The sequence below is a fragment of the Lissotriton vulgaris genome, chromosome 3_1 (genome assembly GCF_964263255.1).
Source record: "Lissotriton vulgaris chromosome 3_1, aLisVul1.2, whole genome shotgun sequence".
In the NCBI taxonomy this organism is placed as follows: domain Eukaryota; kingdom Metazoa; phylum Chordata; class Amphibia; order Caudata; family Salamandridae; genus Lissotriton; species Lissotriton vulgaris.
The window spans coordinates 1,223,178,638-1,223,199,781 of NC_141689.1; the positions used below are offsets into that span (position 1 = coordinate 1,223,178,638).

The 21,144-nt window shown below is 46.1% G+C and overlaps 1 protein-coding gene across 1 annotated transcript in view; it reads left to right on the forward strand.

The window, feature by feature from the left end:
* POLR1E (RNA polymerase I subunit E) overlaps positions 1-21,144 on the forward strand; it is a 257,444-nt gene that overhangs the window by 141,327 nt on the left and 94,973 nt on the right. Inside the window, exons 8-9 of the mRNA XM_086961686.1 lie at positions 7,554-7,650; positions 9,039-9,172. Of these exons, the coding sequence (XP_086817812.1) occupies positions 7,554-7,650; positions 9,039-9,172 (231 nt within the window). The remainder of the gene's footprint in view (positions 1-7,553; positions 7,651-9,038; positions 9,173-21,144) is intronic.

Below are 21,144 nucleotides of genomic sequence, written 5' to 3' on the forward strand. Positions count from 1 at the left end.
AGGGCTACAGTACTCATGCACCTGTACCCTCACCACTGGTCTAATACACCCAGCTAGAGGGGTGACTGATCTGTGCCAGGGCAGTGGGTTGTAGGCATGAAACACAGGGTGCCATGTCGACTCTTCACTTTGCAGGTTGCGTGTTTTGGTGCTGAACAAATGCTGTGTGTGAGTGTGAAGGTTCAGGGCCTCTAAGGGTGGCACAATAAGTGCTGCAGCCCTTAGAGGCCTTCCCTGGTCACAGCGCCCTGGGTACCTGGGGTTACCATTTACCAGGGGCTGACCTGTGGCCAGAGAGTGCCAATTGTGTTTTGTGTTCAATACGGTTTTAGGGAAAGAACATAGGCCCTGGGTACCTGATTGGCAGGAGCCCATGGCACACTCAGTCAAAGTACATCAGTAGTTCAGCAGAACGTGGGGGCAGCCATGCAGAAAGAGAGCACTTTCTCACATCTGTCTCACAGTCAACCCTAGACTGCTCAGGAATACATTCACATTCTTTCTTCCTTTGCTAACTTTGGAAAAGCAAGCGGACGCCTTAAGTTCATAGTAAAAATCATAGTGCTGGAACCTCTGCATGCTGATCCCTCCCTGTGCTGCCGGTACAGGTGCTACAGACCCAGTCCCTTCTCTGTTCCCTAGATGTCCACAGAGCAGACACACGATTTCTCCTAACTTCTCCCCTCACATGGTGTCCAGAGAGGGTGGATGTGGGAATCGCATAGAATTTCAGAACGTGAGAAGGGTAATGAATAGACATGCGTACAGTACTTGTACAACTGTTCTGGAGCAGAGAGAGAAACCTACGCACTTCTACAGCATTTCTCCCAAAATTATATATATTTAATTTTCAATTCTCTTGTCAGTAAATCTGAGATTTGACTTGGTGGTTAAATTGTCAACTGTGTGAGGAGGGGACCACAAATTATTCAACACAGCTATCACTCTTGACTAAGTAATACAATCTTGTACAAATCGCTGTATATTCCAGCACCTGGAGTTCCTAGTTTATATATATATATGTTTTATAGTTTCCTAGTTTATATAAATTTGCAATGCTTCAAAACGATTTATGGTTAGCGCTATTTTAACAAGCATTGGCAAAGTCAATAGGTCGTACCTTATGGGCTTTTTAGCTGTACTAATGATTTTTGGCAATGCATTGGAAAAAAATTTTTTTTTGAGGCAGCTGTGCAACAGCAGCCAAAAGACAAAAAGTGCATTGACGTCATCTCAAAGGCACAAACATGTTGTATGCATGTTCACGGATCACAACACATGCACACACCTATGAAAGGACGTGTGTGGCATCTGTTTTATTAACCGATCCAAGAAGGATCAGTAAATTGAAAATAATATAGAAAGTGGCGGGCAGTTTGTTGCTCTGTTGCTGCACCCTCCAAAAATGACAAAGAAAAAGGACCTGCTGGAATATGCAGTTGCTGGGGGGGGGGGGCAGCAGGCTGTGGGACGGGGAGTTAAAAAACATAAATCAGGGTAGTGGAAAGAGGGAGAGAAGCACATAAGGGAGAGAACTGGAAAAAACATGCATTGTAGCGGAGTTCTTAACTAAACAGAAAAAAGTAGTCCCCTAAAGGGAAGAATGAAATAATACAATAAGCCAGTCAAAAGGATGGTAAAGGGGCTATGCTTTCGAAGAGGAATAAACACAAGAAAGATGAGATTATACTGGAAAATCATTGAATGAGAAGCAAGCAAATAAGAGTTTTTATAAAGCCAACCAATGATAATCAGTGCCAATTGACAATAGCCAATTATAAGTTCTTGGTAAGCTGAAAGTATGTCTATCGCAACTGGACAGCTTGACAGGCGAGACTTAATAAAATTGTCAGTTTTATTATGTTTTAATCATTGGAGACAAATGTCGTACTGGAATAAAGGTAGACTAATTTTCTGTTGGTTCGTTTTAAAACAGAATGCGGTACAATGGTATAGGTAGAAGTGAAAACTAGTGCATTCTGAGTGGGTTCCTGTAATCCCAGAATATAACAGAAAGGTGCTACATAAAAAAATGTTAAGAAAAGATATATCACTGCTATGAATTAAAACCTACATACATTTAAATTGTACCAAAGCAAAATCGATATAAAAAAAAATACAGATCTGCATTTTTATTTTCACAAGAATCAAGTGAACTTAACAGTGTGCAGCTACAGCCTTCCATTTATTGGTGCCACACTGCACCAACTAGAATCGCATAGAAGGTACAAGTGGCCAATCGTGAACTAGTGCCTAAACACCATGGAACTATCCGAGAGCCAAAAACGACTTTTGAAAGACTTAAGACTTCAGGGGGACCCGACTGGATTGGGACATCTTGGAGCAGCTAGGAGATTAAGGAATTTAGAAGTAAGAAAACAGTTCACATGAAGAATGAATTCAAAGATAGAAAACGGGAAAAGCTAAAAAGAAATCACCAGACATCCCAGAGATGGCTGCCTGTCAATAGCACAAAAGTGCTGCCAAGCGAAGTCTTCTTCTGTGGCTCCTCTTTTATACCATTGTCGGTGCTGTGTGAGCTCACTTTACCCGGAATGTGAAGTGTTTCATGATTGATTTGCTTGTCTTGTTAACAATGAGTTAATGCAAATGTGCAGTGCTTCCCTAGGAATTGCTGATGCTTTCTGTAGTATAAACATTGCTGAGGTTTATAGGTTCCCTCCCATCCTATGCATGCCTAAGGTGGACCCAATTCTGTGGCCCACCCACCCTGCCATACTCCAAGGTCACACGCTGGCACCATGCGAGAAGCTGAGAGTGACAAAGAGTGCCCTAGCAGGCAGCAGGATGCACCAGGCATGGTAACCTGCTACCAGGGCAACCCACCAGAAAAGGAAAATAGGTATTACACTGAACTTGGAAAGCAGGCTTTAAGAGTTTGGTTTTGGGATGCTGCCTTTATTCTGAACTGCTGCAATATTAAGAGAATGCTTCTGTGGAATATAACCATGCCCATGGAGTAAAGTCCAAGGTGATGTCTCATGAAATCTTGGGGCCAGGCATAGAGCTACTCAACACCACAGATAGGAACATAAACTCATGGCAGACTCCTTTAGAAATGATGCCTGTCTTTAGCCAATCTATGCAACAATTTTTAGTCGTATGCCTTCTCCCTCTCTATTTACACATCCTCCACACCATTCCAAGTCTCTTTGCATATAGAGACCTTTTAATGTGTTTTCATACAAAATGAACTGAGGTATTAGAATAGTGACTGACATACTGGGAGTAGTGGGGGGTTGCTGCATAGGCCGAAGTAGGAGATGTACTTGCATCCAAGCATTGAAATTCCTTTTCTGGTCCTTTTTAGGGCTCGGGCCTACGTCACACTGCGTAGCAGTGTGGGCGGACCCCGAGAGTCCTATTCTGAGGGTCTCCGAAAACCTACCTAACAAATTCCTGGCTGCTCGTGATTTTTCGTCCTTTTTTTTGCCGGCTGCATGGCAATTGGGCTTCGCATGCGTGTGTTTTTAGAAGAGAGCACGCAGTAGAGTAGCTACGCCTAGTGTATATTGTGTGCGGTCACGCGCAGGAGAAGGCCATATTTCTTCAATTACCAGCTGTCAGGTAATTGAAGACAGATGCTGGGCGCACGTTTCTTTTTTTTTTTAAATCCATTTCACGGAGCTCTCCCTGTCAGCGCCTCTTCTCTGGGTGTACGCTTCCCCCATCGCTGGTGTGCTGCGAATGCCCTGGAAACATTTTAATAGTGGCACTTAGTTCAGCATTCCAGTTTTGTGTCTGAAATTAACGTTTTAAAGTTCAATTTATGCCTGTCAACAAATAATGACCGCGGATGAGAGCTGGCTCGTAATGCAGGGTACTCGGTTTCAAGGTGTTGCCATGGAAACTGTGCTTTATTGCATTTTCTCCACTTGATTTAGGATATTTGACAATCACAGCAACTATGTGCTTGTCTTCCCAAATCACAATATTTTAAAACACAAGCGGTCAGCAGGGAAAATCAGTATGCGTCTTTCAGTAGCTGTGAAAAAAAAACCCAGACAAAATGACTGTATTTTGTTTAACACAGACCTTTTGTGAGACGCTTATGTCTCAGAAGGTGCCGGAGAGTTGGAAAATGTAATCAGTGGCCTTCCTGGCATTGGTTTGTCCTGCCTGTGCCTGTGTTTATTGTGCCATCTATCTTTTATGATCACTGGGACTTTAGCCTGAAACAGCGTTTTCTTTAACTGGAGCCATGTTTCTTCTACGCTGTTTATTGCGTGGGAAACATTGCTCCGTAAAGCCGCCCTACATTTCCAATTGAGCAGAGGCCTATAACCAAATACAGCATGTCTGTGTTTATTCAGGATGGAGAGTAAAAAATATCCCTGCTCATGTAACATTAATCACTTCGCTGGTGTTCTGCTGAGGTCCCGGGGCGTCCCAGTAGTGGCGCAGCTCTGGCTTTCATTAGAGCAGTCTACACAAAACCATCGAAAAATACCTGCTCAGCAGTTCACGTCTACTGCCACACATGGCACCCGCTGGGAACACTGCTTTTTAGACAGCAGCAGCACACATATGATGCTTACACAACTGCTCCCTTCTTTCAGAGGAGCCGAGGCCGATGTACCCCACCGCAGAGGCCCCCCCCCCCCCAAAGTTAGCAGGGCCCACTTTGTATATTCTTCTTTACTCACAGACACAACAAAGATGCATGCTTTTAGATGCAGATCACATACCTACAGCCACCCAGGACGCAGACTGACAGACACGTACTCTTACACATACATGCACATGGACCGACAAACAGAATCACGCATACGCAAAAATCAACACATATCCAGAGGGACAGTGAGTGCAGAGTGAGTGCGAGTGACAGTGAGTGCAGAGTGAGTACGAGAGCGACAGTGAGTGCAGAGTGAGTGTGAGTGCAGACTGAACGCAGAATGAGTGTGTGCAGAGTGAGTGTGAGAGCGACAGTGAGTGCAGAGTGAGTGCGAGAGTGACAGTGAGTGCAGAGTGAGTGCGAGAGTGACAGTGAGAGTGCAGTGTGACAGTGAGTGCAGATTGCGTGCAGAGTGACAGTGAGTGCAGAGTGACAGTGAGTACAGTGCGAGAGTGACAGTGAGTGCAGAGTGAGTGCGAGAGTGACAGTGAGTGCGAGAGTGACAGTGAGTGCAGAGTGAGTGTGAGAGCGACAGTGAGTGCGAGAGCGACAGTGAGGGCAGAGTGAGTGTGAGTGCAGAGTGAGTGCGAGAGCGACAGTGAGTGCAGAGTGAGTGCGAGAGTGACAGTGAGTGCAGAGTGAGTGCGAGAGTGACAGTGAGTGCAGAGTGAGTGCGAGAGTGACAGTGAGTGCAGAGTGAGTGCGAGAGCGACAGTGAGTGCAGAGTGAGTGTGAGTGAGTGCGAGAGCGACAGTGAGTGCAGAGTGAGTGCGAGAGCGACAGTGAGTGCAGAGTAAGTGCGAGTGACAGTGAGTGCAGAGTGAGTGCAGAGCGACAGTGAGTGCAGAGTGAGTGCGAAAGCGACAGTGAGTGCAGAGTGAGTGCGAGAGTGACAGTGAGTGCAGAGTGAGTGCAAGAGTGACAGTGAGTGTGAGAGTGACAGTGAGTGCAGAGTGAGTGCGAGAGTGACAGTGAGTGCAGAGTGAGTGCGAGAGTGACAGTGAGTGCAGAGTGAATGTGAGAGTGACTGAGTGCGGAGTGAGTGCCAGAGTGACAGTGAGTGCCAGAGTGACAGTGAGTGCAGAGTGACAGTGAGTGCAGAGTGACAGTGAGTGCAGAGTGACAGTCAGTGCAGAGTGAGTGCAGAGTGAGTGCGAGAGTGACTGTGAGTGCAGAGTGAATGCCAGAGTGACTGTGCGTGCAGAGTGAGTGCAGAGTGACTGTGAGTGCAGAGTGAGTGCAGAGTGAGTGCGAGAGTGACTGTGAGTGCAGAGTGAGAGTGAGAGTGAGTGCAGAGTGAGAGTGAGTGCAGAGAGAGCAGGGTATGCTTCTGCGCTTACACGGTGCACTGACACACAGGAGCTAAAACAAAGAACAGCTGAACACATGTCTTGGAAGCTTCATGGAGGCAGCCGGCCCTCTGTGAGGGGAGCAGCAAGGAGGAGACGCCCCAACCAATCAAGCGCAACTACTCACAACCTACTGTACGATTACAACACAGGCCAAAGGGCAGAGCTAGGTCTTTTCGCATTACGTAGGGTGAGCAGTGTGTGAGCGTGCAGGGTGAACAGTGTGTGAGCGTGCAGGCTGAGCAGTGTGTGAGCGTGCAGGCTGAGCAGTGTGTGAGCATGCAGGGTGAACAGTGTGTGACTATGCAGGGTGAGCAGTGTGTGAGTATGCAGGGTGAGCAGTGTGTGAGCGTGCAGGGTTAACAGTGTGTGAGTGTGTAGGGTGAGCATTGTGATTGTGTAGGGTGAGCATTGTAAGTGTATAGGGTGAGCAGTGTGTGTAGTGTGTGAGTGTGTAGGGTGAACAGTGTGTGAGTGTGCAGGGTGAACTTTGGGTGAGTGTGTAGGGTGAACAGTGTGTGAGTGTGCAGGGTACGAAAACTCGAACTAAGTCCACCATACACACACACACACATAAGACCACACACATAAGACCGCACACATAAGACCCCCACACATAAGACCCCACACACTCACCACCACACACTCAGTGCAAACTTACACACTTACACCACCACACACTCACCACCACACACAACCACACACGCAGCCACACATGCAAGCACACACACACACAACCACACCGTCAGTGCAAACTTTCACCAGACACAGACACCATAAGTAGTCTGCAGGCTTCCACCAGGCACACACCACCAGACGTCAGTGCACGCTTTCACCAGGCACACACACCACCAGCCGTCAGTGCACACTTTCACCAGGCACACACACCACCATCCGTCAGTGCACACTTTCACCAGGCACACACACCACCAGCCGTCAATGCACGCTTTTACCAGGTACACACACCACCAGCCGGCAGTGCACGCTTCCACCAGGCACACACACCACCAGCGATCAGTGCACACATCAATTGTTAACGCATCCACAATTAACTATTGTAGCAATCGCAGTATGGTGCACTTTACTTTTAAACATATTCATCTAAAGCGCAGCATGCCACTATTGCTACAATTCCAATCCAACCCACATAATTCCACTACACACCACATGCCTACACTCCATAACACATGGCTAAAAGACATTGCCATTTACAATGCCATTAGCTCAAACTCAAATAAATCCGAGACCTATTGCATTTCCAATGCTTGTTTTTTGTTCTGTGCAAAGGGCGATTCGGTCCCCTCCCTTGCTGGTACATACGCATCATCAATGAAAGAGGTAAAGGGGTAACAGCGAGGATTACAAGAAGCACTATATTGAGTAACTTGTAATGCTTTGGGGGTTCTCTTTCTATTTGCTCATTGGAGAAAGTCATTCCTTTGTGTTCCTGCTGACAATGATTTGTGGTGATGAAAGGCGATGCAAGATCAGTGTAGCAAAATGTCTCTAAATGTTTTTCAAGAAGATTATTCAGTGTAAGACCTATTTTTTCCTTAATGCTTGCTCAGTTATTTCCTCTGAGGAATACAAAGCCCTGGAGATCCCAGCTGCCCCATTTAGGGACATTACTTCTGATGATATTAAAACAATGCTAGAAAATAAAAGGTAATAATTTTTGTTTTATAATTGATGCTCACTTTCCATCTATATATTCCATGTATACCTGGTTTGATGTCTGCTTTAAACTATAGGTATGGAATGAAGTGAGTGAGCTCAAGCATGTGAAAAAAGCATCTGTGTCTTGGTTTTGACACCTGTGGTGCCCAAAACAAAATCTTATGTTGTTGATGATTCCGAAGGAAGGTTTGATGACACTTCAAGGTTATGCACAGGAAGAGATTGAAAAATCCAGAAGAAAGAGGGTTGAAAGGGAAACCGCAATTCAGCTAGCTATTGAGGCATGAAAGGAGACCCCTGCCCCCTCCCCCCCTTTGTGGTTCCACAACCGATTAAGGAAGAGCCTGATGAGAAAGAACATATCTGTAGAGACTGTGACCTGTTCACAAGTAGAGAACCAACCACCGATCAGGTGGGTGTGACGTTTGTTCACGGTGGGTCCTGCTGAGAAGGATGTGTGGTCCAGCTGCAACGCAGGTGCTGAAAGTTTAAGAGGTCAAAGAATATAAAAGTGCCTGAGGCAAAGACCAGACCTATAGAATATTGTTATTACCAACAAAAAAAGCTCTTCCCTCCTCTATCCCATTGAAACCAACTAACACGCATGTCCTCCACTTTAATTAACAACTTATACCCCTGTACTAATCCACCACTAATCCACTTTGGGTTCTAGGGTAGCGTGCTGCTCGCCAAAAAGCACTTCAACGCCTCATCATGGGTAGTAAGGGCTATACAAATACAGTTGTAATCATTCTACACTATACGTGGTCCCAATGACAACTGTGAGCAAAGCCAGACTGATATGAGTCTAACTGCTTCAAAGAGATAGTTTTTCTAGTTCCAGGTCAAAATGTATTGCACAAAAATTCTAACGCAGTAATATTGTTCAAATACCTCACCGCAAAATAATTGGGGATTCAGTAATATCTTCCCCCAAGAACATCTACTATTAATGAATGCTAAAATCGAGCTTTTCCCCCAAACATACTAGGACTGTTTTTCCAAATTACCCTCACATTTACTCCACTTGCTTCTCGTTTTTCCAACTCTTGCTGTTAGGAATGGACTGATTTGTTTGGGGGAGGGGTGAGGGATATGGTGAAAAGTACTTCTTGAGGCCTGGTGTATTGCTCCCCTTTCAGCCATTTCTACATTTCTTATTGGAAACTTCCTTATAGTGACATCTTTAAAGGTAGCCTTGTGGTGAATGGTACTATTAGTAGTTTGAGGGGCAAGCGGTTGCACTTTGTGTAGCAAGTACCTCCTACTATTGTGGTTTGCTTGAGATTAATGTATGCACCTTGTATCTGCGACTGTGTGCCATTTCCAGTCCAGAACTGTAATCTGCAACATATTCTTCTATTTTTCTCACTTAGCCATAGCTTCTTTGTGATAGAAGAGCTGCAGTCCATGCCTGTTGATGAAAAGAGCCGTGACCATAAAGCTCGTTGCCTCTGGTTTCTGGATCTTCTTATTAAATTCGGTTTACAAAAGGTGGTTAAGAAGAAAAGTAAGTGAATTGTACTATGCTTATGCTAATTGTGATCTCTGTGCATTTGGATTGATTCAGTCTTCTTTTTTTCTCAGTTTTCTTTGTTGCCATTTTGTGTAAAAGGCAAATCCTTGCTTGAGGGCTCTGGCAGGGCATTAAAGGCAAATGTTCAGTTAAAGGCTTTGCGCTTGTCTCACTTACACATTCATTGAAATTGTGAAAAAGCTATACAGTGGAGTAGTAATTCGCCGAAATAGAATATGCACTTCTGATCCACGACGTGATTATTCCTGGAATCTTGAAGTTGTAGTTGTTACGTAGCAATTCAAAGGTGGTTTTGCAGTGTGAATCTTTCTGGATTCACTATGCTGTGCATATTCCGCAATCTGGTGGTTGGGTCCGGAATCGTAGTCTTTTTTCTCTTTTTTTTGTAGCCCAGGTGGGCGTCGACGTCCCACCTTCTGGTGTACCTTCGGTGACGTCAGCATGCTTCCGGCGGAAGCTACCACCCTTGGGCGCCATCTTCAGATTCTTTTTTCCGCCGTTGGGTCTGGATCGTCGCGTGAAGCTACAGAAGTTTTGGAGGGAAAAAGGAGAAAATACAACTACTATTAGACGGTAAAGACCGAAAAAGATTGGGAGAAGAAGACCATCAGAGAGGAGACGATGAAGAAATAGAAGAACATCGATATCTTCGACGTCCTTGGAGGAATGCGCATACAGGGGGCCCCCTGAGCGCAGGGATGTACAAGACTCCATTTAAATTCTGCAAAAACTGCCACCACAAGTTCGCGCAGAAGGACCAGCACCCGGTCTGCAACCTCTGCCGGCCTATCGACCACGAGAGCAGGTACTGCAACGCCTGCTCCGTCTTCAAGCCAAAGACACTCCGAGTTCGAGAGAAGCAGAGGATAGCTCATCACACGATGCAGGGCAAGGGCCAGGCCCCGACGCTTTACGAACTGGGCCTCTCCACCGACGATGAGGACAATATCGCCTATGGTCCAGATGACTTCACGGTCACAGAGACCGATAAGAAAACGCCTGACAAGGTAGGAGAGTCTACGACCCCGAAAACTCCCACAGTGCCTCAAAAGCCAGAGGCGGACTCTCGAAAGGCAGAGTCCAAAGCCTCGAAAGGTGCACCGGAGCCGAAAAGTTCGACGGCCGAAGCTGCATCCTCCGAAAAAGAGCCCAGCGGATCCTTCGACAAGGACTCCCGGAGGCCGAAGACCGGCGAAAAGCAAAGGTCGTCGAAGCAAGCCCCCGAAAAAGGGTCTTCGACTTCGAAGGAAAAGGAGATGCTGGGACGAAGCTGAAATTCAATCCAATGCTGTGGAACTGCTGGTCAGATACTTTTTGCAGCAGGTCCCACTGATGCTCCGGAGCAAATGTTTTCAAATGTTTCCAAACTTTCTTCTGGTACCCCACCAGCCACAGGAGTATACGACTACCAGGACCTTAATGGGGAGAAACTTTGAGACGTTCTGGGTTTCAGCAGAGGCCAGCAGAAACGTCTAGTTGCCACTAGTCAGTGTAGCAATTTAGGGAAAAGCCCTTTGGCAGCTTGTTGTGTCATTGTAGCCATACAGAAGGTGAGCCAACGGCCCATAGAATCCACTTATTTGTCCTGGGTACAAGGGAGAGCAGGTCAAGTCAGGGCTCCTCTCAGGTCACAGACAGCAGATCCATTCCTCTTTTGTTCTTCAGGAGGTCTAGAAAGTGTTCTGATGAGGTGCTTTTGGGTCCCACATTTATCCCTGGCACCGGCCAATGGGTGGGAGTGAGTCCTGGGCACTCTTTAAATAATGGGGTAAATGTACCCTGGGACAACCGTTCCCACGTTTTCTGCAGTTCCGGTTTGCCCTACTAAAAACAATTCCACAGTGCCCCTCACTCTCAAAATCCAACACGGGGAAATTCTTCTCTCCTTTGTACTGAGCCTGTGTACCTACCCAGAGGCATGGCCACAGTAATGAGCAGCCCCTCTATGGCCACTCAAAACCAGTTCTGGGAGTATGGGGTTTGGTGCCAATTTTACTATAGGGGACAAAGGGCTGCTTCCTCCAAGTCTCCCTTTACATTTACTCAAGAGGAGAGCCTGCCTTGCAGAGTCCTCGGTGTGTGTCTCTCTGTGTGTGTCTGTGTCTTGTGTTCTGACCCTGAAAGTTCTCTGCATGTCCCTTCCAGGAAGATGGCAACCTACAGTGCTAGAGATGCTGAAAGTTTGAAACCACAGCTGTGCAGCCAGGACAAGGAACTGCCTTCACTTTGAGTCCCAGAGGGCCGTCCAAATCTACAGGATCTTTTACAGTGGCTGTCCTCTGTCCCTGAAACTCTGTGTGGCTAGGATCTTTTATAGTGGCCACTGTCTGTCCCTGAAACTCTGTGTGTATTCCTGGTTGCTCCCAAAAAAATCTTGAGTATGCTCTGTCCTCCATGGCATAGGAGTGTTCAATGGGACTGCTATTAAGTTTGGAATATTTCACAAATCCCATCCAAAGCCTTCCAGTGGTTGTGGAGATATTTGTATTTATAGTCCTCCTATGTCAGACACAAGCCCTATTGTAGATGGGTTAAGCAGAGAGGAACACATATTGTATTGGTATAACTTGAGTTCAACTGATCCCTACATATCGCTGTGGAGCAGGCCTAGCAATGTCTTTGATACAGGTTAAGGTCTCTCTTTTGTTCCGTCTTGATCCTACACTGTGTTCAATGAGGTTTCATTTGCTAGGGTACCCCAAAGGCTTTAGGGCTGATAGAAGCAGGACAAAATTTATATTCCAATTTGTGGGGTTTTTGTGTACTATTTCTCTAGTTAATTTTGAAATGGCTTGACATTTTCTCTATTTTGTTCGTCGGATGGCTTTTAGGTATTTTCTCATCTTTATAACTAGTTTGAATGTTTAAGTGAGTGCCTGTTGCCAATCACATTTGTTTCTAGCCGTGCTTGGTTGTGTATTTCTAGAGCACAGTCAGCAGGGGATTTTAAGGCAATCTCTAAAACAACCCTAAGACACTGACCAAAGCAAACTGAAGAGTACTGCATTCTGCACTGGGGTAGTGAGCTCAAGATAGACACTAGGGCTTTCTCTATGCGCTTCAAAATTCTTTTGACGCTATTCCGGCGGCGTACTTTCGGAAGGTGGAGGGCTTGCAGAGGAGGCTCGTGTGGGACGGTTGTGCTCGCATTGCGCTTGCAAAACCTGCTCTCCCCTGATATGACGGGGGCATCGCGCTCCCGGACATCAGGAGGTATTACTGGGCTTCTCAGTTGTCCGCCATTAACCATGCTACGTACGAACCCGGTCCGGCGCCTGCATTCGAGATGGACAGACATCAGTTGCCTGGCGGTAACTTCAATAGAGCACTCTACTCTCGGGCCGCGGGGAGGAACCTCACGGGACCCACCAAGGTTGCGGTACGCGTGTGGAAAGATGCGAATGCGGCTATGGGATGGAATGATAGATTGACGCAAGCGACCCCATTGTATGCATCGGAACGCTTGGGATGCCTCTGGACAACGAAAGGTTTCGAGAACTGGGACATGATTGGTATCAGCAGAGTGGGTGATCTTTGGGTGAAAGGAGCGGTGAAGACCTTTGCGATGCTTCAACATGAGTATGAGTTGGGAGACCGGGAACTCTTCAGGTATGTACAGGTTCGCCACGCCTTGCTGTCTGTCTTCACAGCTGGTGAATCTGTTCCTGAGTCATCCCCACTCGAGGACCGTATACTTGATGGTCATCTGCCCGATAGTACGATCTCCTTGATCTACAAGAAACTAATTAACAATCGGGCAGACCTTCTTGTGCGTCTCAGAGAGGTCTGGTCTGGGGACGGGTTGGAGTTGGATGACGAGGATTGGCAGGCCGCCTTATCCTCCCCCAAAGAGGTCGCCATTCCGGCCCGTCTCCGACTGGTTCAGCTCAAGATTCTCCACTGTGTATATGTTACAGGTCCTCGTCTGGTTGCGATGGGTTTTTCCCAGGATGGGCTGTGTAAGCGTGGATGTGGTATGAGTGCTACCTTCCTTCACATCCTCTGGGAGTGTCGGGAGGTGGCGGCGTATTGGCGGCGGGTGCTTGCGGTCATGGAGAGTGTTACCGGGGTTGCGTCGCTGCCTGAGGCCCGTAGATGTCTGTTGAATGTGTGGGAGCCGAATGATTATAACATTGCCCAGGCCCGGTGGGCGGCATTGGGGAACATGATTGCGAAAAGAGATATTGCGCAGTTGTGGGGTTCCCCGCGGCCTCCCACTGTGTCTGCATGGAAGGAGAATATGGACTGGTGTATGTTTAGAGAGAAGACGGTATATGTGGCTAGGGGCAAGCCTGGGGCGTGGAGGAAGATCTGGGGTCAGTGGAACACCTACAGAGGGAACATTTGCACACCTCCCCTCGAAGACACTCTGGACATTCCATCCTCCCCCTGATCCAGTGGTTCCTGTACCGGTTTATTCTCCCTTTTATTATTATATGTCTGACTTCCCCACTGCCTCCCCCCCTTCCCGATTGTACTTTATGCCCTCCTGATCGGTTGTTTTATGCTGTGGGTCCCCCCCTCCGGAGCTTGACAATGTTTATATCATCTTTCGCCTTGAGTTCTTTTTCTTTTGTTTTCTTCTTCCTTTTTTTCTTTTTAAAAATTAAAATTTCTAAATCCTGCCTACATCCTGTTTTGCCGAAAAGGTATCCTGTGTTACTCGGAGCAACAGTAGAGCCGTCATTGCTGTGTGAATTACATAGATTGCCTTATATGTCCTAGCGGCCGGCCCCTGTGGTTGTAGGCCCGTACTTGTAATGCTATTTTTGCACAATAAAGTTTAAAAAAAAAAAAGATAGACACTAGGGGAAGAACTGTCTGGACAACAGATGTAAATGTTAAGCCTCTTGTCCTGGTGAATATGGGTAAAGACCGCAGGAACCTACCCAAGAAGGATGTACATTGCAGGTAGGGAGACAGTGCATATTCAAGCCCTGTTGCTCATTTTAAGATTAAACAAGGCAGACTAGTTCTAGAGCTAAAACACTACAACAAGTACAATGACAACAAGCAGCACATGGGTGGAATCAGCTTCGCATTTCTGAGTGCAAAGACAACCTTCCTTCCAAATGCTTGTTGAAGAAACACTTAACTGTGAAAGTGTGAAAGGTTTGACTCACTGAGGAGAACGTGCCTGAGCAGGTGCTTGGGGTGTGTCCCAGTAGGAAATATGGATATACGGGGCTTTTCGAGCTGACTTGGGGAAATGTATACAGGAACTAAGAGAGTGCATAAATGAACAGACAGGCAAATGGATCACCTCTAACCCACTCATGTTGGCAGAATGAATGAACATGCCCAAGTTTGCTCAAAGCAGGCTTGTTTCGAGAAACGGAACATTGAGTTGCAAGGGAAAAATGAAGGCCTTTAAAATCACTCTTGCCACAACAGTATTCAGATTAGGGGCAGTCATGGTGGGGCGGAAGGAGCCTAACATCCAGCAGTATATTTAAAATCTTCTACACTCCATTAGGATTCAGCCTGATGCACCCTAGGCAGACTTAATTGACTGCAAAGGTTTAGAACCTTTGGTGCATGCAAATAAGGCCCAACGCATATACTCACAAGTGTTCACTTCTTTGAAGACTGGGAAATTATTATACCACTTATGTGAAAAGGCAGTGTCCTTCTCTGTTATGCTGAAAGGCAATACATTCTAACATTGAAGTACATGGCATGGACAAAACTGGGGTAAAACCACATAAAAAGGTGAAAAAGATTGTGTGAATCTATGAAGACTCAGCTGAAGTGGTGAGAGAGTCCTTTAGAGCAGAAAAAAGAACAGATACAAGGTAGGTAAACATGCAGCCTAGGCGGTGTGGAAAACCCCCTTCCAATATGTTTTCACCTGAGGCCACCAACTAAGTAAAGTCCACTCTCTCAAAGAGGCTGCTCATGGGAGTGACTAGATGGGCAATGAGAATTAGTTGAGAATTGAATATAAGATAGATATGGGGGGCGGGGTGCTTAGTGTAGGAATTGATTTGGCTGGGTAGCAGCCTAAGAGGAATTACATTGAGTTAGGCTAGGACAGTAGTATATGGATATCTAAGAACTGTCAATTGAAAGAAGGGGGAGGGGTAATACTTATTTCGTGGCTATGGTGCGAATTGGACAACGATGGGCATGTGTTCTTTATTTTATATCTTATTGAGTTTGGTTGTGGGGACGACACCTACAACTAAGGTCTAGCTGACTTGCATGTACTTGGAATAGTTGTGTCAAGGGATGAGTGATAGTAAATGGGGGCGTTTTATGCATTATTTTTCTCAGGTGCCCTCATAAGAAGATTCATTAGTTTATATGTTAAGCTTCAACACTTTGTATGAGTTCTGAAACTGTTAAGACAGCAATGCTCACATTTGCCACTTGCAGGGGAGTCCTGTTATGAGGAAAGATGGAGGGAAACTGCTTTTGCGTTAATTTCCACAACAGTTTTTGTCATCTGATAAATTTGAAAGTGAGGGGTGGGTTGCTGTTTTATGGGCAAGAGGTATCCCTAAAGAGGTTGTGAGGATGGAAGCCAATTAAATGGGACTGTACAAAATAACTGGTTTTGGAAGTGGATTTACACCAGTGTTTGTTATGCTCTCAACACAGGTAAAGCAAATTTCATGCAGGATGCTATTTTGGATCTGCTTAGAAAAGTCAAAGGGAAACTACTTATTGGAGGGACTTGAATATAGTCATGTATGGCTAGAATGTATTCCCTGTCTCAGAGAGGGAAAGAGTGGTTGCATTCACTATGTCCTGTAGACATATGGAGGGAAAAGCATCATTAAAAAAATTCATTACGCAGATTGCTTTGCCTGCCAGAGGTCATATGCATGACTGGACTACTTCCTAATTACACATCTCACGGGGACAGGATGGAGAGACAAGCTTAGGCCAAATTGCACTTTTCAGGCCTTTGACTGCTTTATATGACATGGGGAGAACACATCATCAATTGTGGAGGTTTATTGACGCTCTCCTGAGATGCCTGTCAGATGGAGGATGTTGAAAAGGAAAACTCAAATATTTGTCGCATGTAGTGCTATAGATTCATGTGCTGGGCACACTTCTGCCATCTAGTGTTTGGCTCGCACATTTACAAATATTTTTTCTTTGAAGAAGTCTTTCGCGTTACAAGATCTAGTGACTCCCTCCTCCTCTTTGAAGTCAGGCACATGGTAACAGATTACTCTTCTCCGCCATCGGGCTTGGAGGTACGCATTCTAGCTCGCTATCGACGCATACTTGACCCAGGGAAACTAACGTTGTTGACGAGAACCCCCCTCCCCCTCCACGGCGCGGCAAAAACACCGTTAACCAGTCGCCACAGAACCAGTGCTTTAAATGGGCCGGTACTCACCGGTACTGAGTACCGGCACTTCTGAATTTTTTTGCCGTCAGTACCGGCACTTCTCTGGAGCCAGGGAGAGTACTGGTACTATGATCGACAGCACGGCAGGCTCAGGTTAGGTTTATCCTCCAGGGAAGAGGCCACTCTGCTTCCTAGGAGCTGGTAATTAACACGGCTGAAGTAGCCTTTTGAAGATTTGCTGGCGAAGATTCCAGCAGCGGACATTTGAATGGGCCAAACTGAGGGGTTGAGAGGGCTTGTGTCACGCTGTGTTAACCTGACAGGGTCTCTAGACAGGCCCTGCACTGTGAATCAGGTGCGAGCCACCATTCGGGTGAAAGTGCCATCATGACTTTTATCTTGTGTAAGAAGTTAATGTTTGTTTTTTTTTTTTTACAGAAACACACTCCTCATGCGTTTTAATATGTGCTGCAACTGGTACAGAAGTAATTATGTATGATCATATTTTGCAATTAGCCCCACCCCTAGCCCCACCCACTTGCCACACCTCTATTTTAATGAGTACCTGCACTTATTTTTACCCATTTAAAGCACTGCACAGAACCGAGTTGACAGCACTCTGTGCCCTCCATCGTGAATGGAAAGTGTTCTGGGAGGAGTGATGGAACTGACTCCATTTCAAAGGTGCCCAAAGTGCAACGCTAAGTACACACTCAACGACCAACTCCTGGTCTACAATTTGTGTCTCTCTCCAGAACACAACAACTAGGACTGTTCGGCATGTTATTAGCTCAAATCCAAAAAGACTTTAAGGTACTGTTGGGCACGTTGCCTTGCCCACAGCTTACGGATTACCGCTGAACAGGAGGTGTCGGAGGGAGAGGAGATCATCAGCACCGACAAGAAAGGCAAGTATGGAGGAGTCAACTCAACAGTGAGCCTACACTATGTCGCATCTGGAAACTCTGATGTTAACACTGGAGCCAGCGATGAAGAGGACTAGCCATCAGTCTTCTTTTGAGGGAGCCCTGACGTCATGCCTGAGTTATCCATGGGCCTGAAGACAAAAACAACCCCTCAGGTTATGAATACTGCTATCATTACAGCCCAGACACAAAAAGAATGGCTACACAACGTGTAGTGTCCACACCCTAGAGTGGATCAGCCCACTCAGAGACACAAGTTTTGGTTCTCCGCGATGTAGTGGTGGTTCCGGTCGACCCCAAGAGAAGTCTTCAGAGCCAAGAAAGGACCAGAGGATTCTCAATCCAGGCTCTTGGCAAAAAACACAGAAATGGGGCTGAGGCAACGAGATCTCAGACCTCCCTCCGGATGCCATGCCTCCCAGACATCATCAGTGCAGAAAGTCACACCGTCTAAACTTTTTGTGTTGAAGCCATCAACATCAAAACCATCAGCATCGAAAGAACAGTCTCCAAAGAGGTGGCTAAAAAGCCCTCTCAAGGACATTTTAGCACTAAAGCTAGGGAGATAACGAAACACTACTCACCCAAGGAAGGTGAGGGTCCTGTCCTCAAAGGAGGGTAACCGGACCTTGATTCGCTACAGAGAATGATCCACAAACTGGCAAACTCCCTGCCCCAAAAAGAGGAGGCTAGAGTTTGAATAACCTCAAATTAATTCACTACTAACGAAGTCTATGGTCAACAAAGGTACTAGCCCACCACCAATACCACACATCTTACCTGCACATTCTCTCCCATCGCAGTCATCTACACATTCAGCCATTAGGAGTGTAAAACTATAGTCTCAAGGGGATTATTTTGAGAGGCCTTCTCTATATCCACAGAGGCTAGGCAACCCTTGGGAAGATTATAATGTCTACCCACAGGATGACCCAGATCTTGAGCCAGTCCTTATTAGATCATCCCCACCAGACGGCACGAACAGTTATTAAACTGTCATACAGCGAGCTGCAACATACTACAAAGTAGATATGCATGTCACACCCGAGTAGGAGGACTTCTTGGTGAAGACTTTATTGAGAACAGAAGTCTGTCCAGTATCTATCAATGGTAAAGTCAATGCTGAAATCATTCATTGAGATTTTCAATGACCCAGTCGAAATTTGAATAATGACCCCTAGGGTACATAGGAAATATAGAGCCTCTCCTTCAGACCTACATCAGGGAGCATCATTCCCCAGATTCCCTAGTGGTGGCTACCGAAAAGCGTGACAACGCAAGGGACAGGAGATGCAGGGTGGTTAGAGGTAATGGCAACCATTGGTGCATTGCTAATTCTGTAGGGCTGCTACCCAGATACAACCGAGCACAATGGGATAAGATGGAAGATCTGCTCCAGCACCTCCCAGATAAGTATAGAAAGAAAGAGAAAGACTTGGTCGCAGAAGGGAAATTTATATCTAATGTGACCATTCGATATGCACTGAGTGTGGCTGACAATTCAGCGAGAGATATTAACTCTGCTATCCTACTGCGCAGACATGCGGAGCTGCGTATTTCAGAATTCAAATCAGAGGTGCAACATGTGAGAAGTTGGCCTGGTATATGATGTCCACTATTCTAGTTGGCAACTTGCACCAGTCCAAACAACCCTTATGGTGATGGTTGTAAAGTCAACCTTATGGACCAGCTATCCTAGTGGTAGCATGGACAAAGCAGTCTTAGGCTAAAACTTCAGAGAGCATGTGAAGCCAGCTGTTTTACCAATAATAGTCCCTTGAATATCAAACGAAAGGACACCACACAAGGTATATATCAAATATATATGTATTTATTAATAACACAACCCCTCTGCACTCTTTATGAGTTCAGAGTTCGAGATACAGCACAAGTTACTCAATAAGCATACTATAAGTTGCACAAATACAATTCTGACCTAGGTGTCAGGCTTCACGTCCAGGACTCTTCAGGATTACACCGATGATGTTATGGGTTCCATCTCATGACGTTCCCGGGGTCTGAAGTAATATACACAGACTACCAGGAGACTCACACGAGGGAATAATAAGAAAAGAAGGAGATAGAAAGCCAGGAAGGAAAGGAAGGGAACAGCGGGGAGGGAGATCTGTAACGACAAGTAACAGATATTCAAATACATGTATCAAAACCAATGTTCTCTTCCCCTATTGTATGACTACTCTCTTCCTTCTGCCTACCTGTAAAGAAAAATACACTGGCCTATAACTAGGAGAGCTCAAGGGATGGAACTTGGACTTTGGATGACTGCAAAGGAGAAAACAGAACATTAAACATATGTTGGACATGCGAAACTCCAACTATACATATTAACTTGGGAACACACCTGAAAACATGGTTCTTTTGGCCAAACCAAACCCACTGACAGTTCCTCCCGAATCAATCTCTCCTATAAGGAACAAACAAAGACAGCTTCTAGCGTTAATTATCCTTAACGTTGATCACTGTAGGTGAGGTTGTGAGGGAATGGGTTATTTGTCACAGCCGTAACAAACACACAAGGTGCCGCATAACGCATAAGTATGTCCTTGCACCGAACCCAAACATTTCATGCCACAACAATATGATCTCCAATATTTCCACAGGCCTGGTAAGTCACATTAATGTTCCTGAATCAGAAAAGTGCTGTAAACCAAAACAACCAATGACTCTTGCCTCAGAGTCTTCACCTTAAGCCTTTCCGGAAATGAGGAGTAAGTAACATAAATTGTTTCAATCAGACTAAATAGTTCTTAGTCACAGAGCCACTGTTGTATCCGCAGAACAAGTGGTTACAGGGAACCACCGATACAACTCGGAAATGCAGTTGGAGTGCTTGAAACGAGTCACTGTCTCATGGACACGAAAGAAATCACTCCCAAGTCAAGATACACGAAAAAGATGGCGCTATTAATCCATAGCGTCGCACCAAAGCCAGGATGAAGCACAGAAGCAGGGTAAGCGTAAGAACGGTCTTACCGGACACCTGGAACCGCCGTCTGAGCTACACAAATTATCGGCAGCGAGATTGTGCAGCCCGGCTCCCTTTGCTTCCTGGTTTGCGTCATTCCGTACGTGACGTTCTGCTCGCCGTCTCTCCCTTGCAGGACTGCCGGGAGTTGTAGTTCAGTCTCCCGTCGTCACTTTACTATGGAAGAAAAGAGATTCGTGGCGGACCGGGTTACCAGACAGCGGCCGCCACGAGTCAACACTGTAGAAACATGACACTAGGGGCCTCATGAACCATATACTAAGTAAGTGGTATAAGAACCACTTCAGAAAACGGTGAATAGGCCTAGGGCCTAGAGAATTGCTGGGGCTACACTGGACAACCAAAGGTTAGGAAGTAGGAGTCCCACAGGATGCGTGTGCAGTGTCTAAACGCACACGCGAGTTTCCATAGAGTTTCAATGGGAACGTAAAAGTTACAAAGTAGTAGATTTCGGACACTTCCGGATGGACTATGGGAAAACCCTGTTAAACTAGGACACTTGGATAGTTATTACCCACGGGAGCACCGGAGTACTCGAGTTACCTCACCTAGAGAAGCCGGGTGCATAGGTGTCTTTTCATGTTGGGTTTCGTCGATGAATCCTATGGAGAGCTGCAAGAAAGTGCTGCAGGCGACCAGGGGGAAAGTGTCCGGATGGATCCAAGATGGATCGGAGCAATGAAGAACCTGAAAGCAGAGGGGA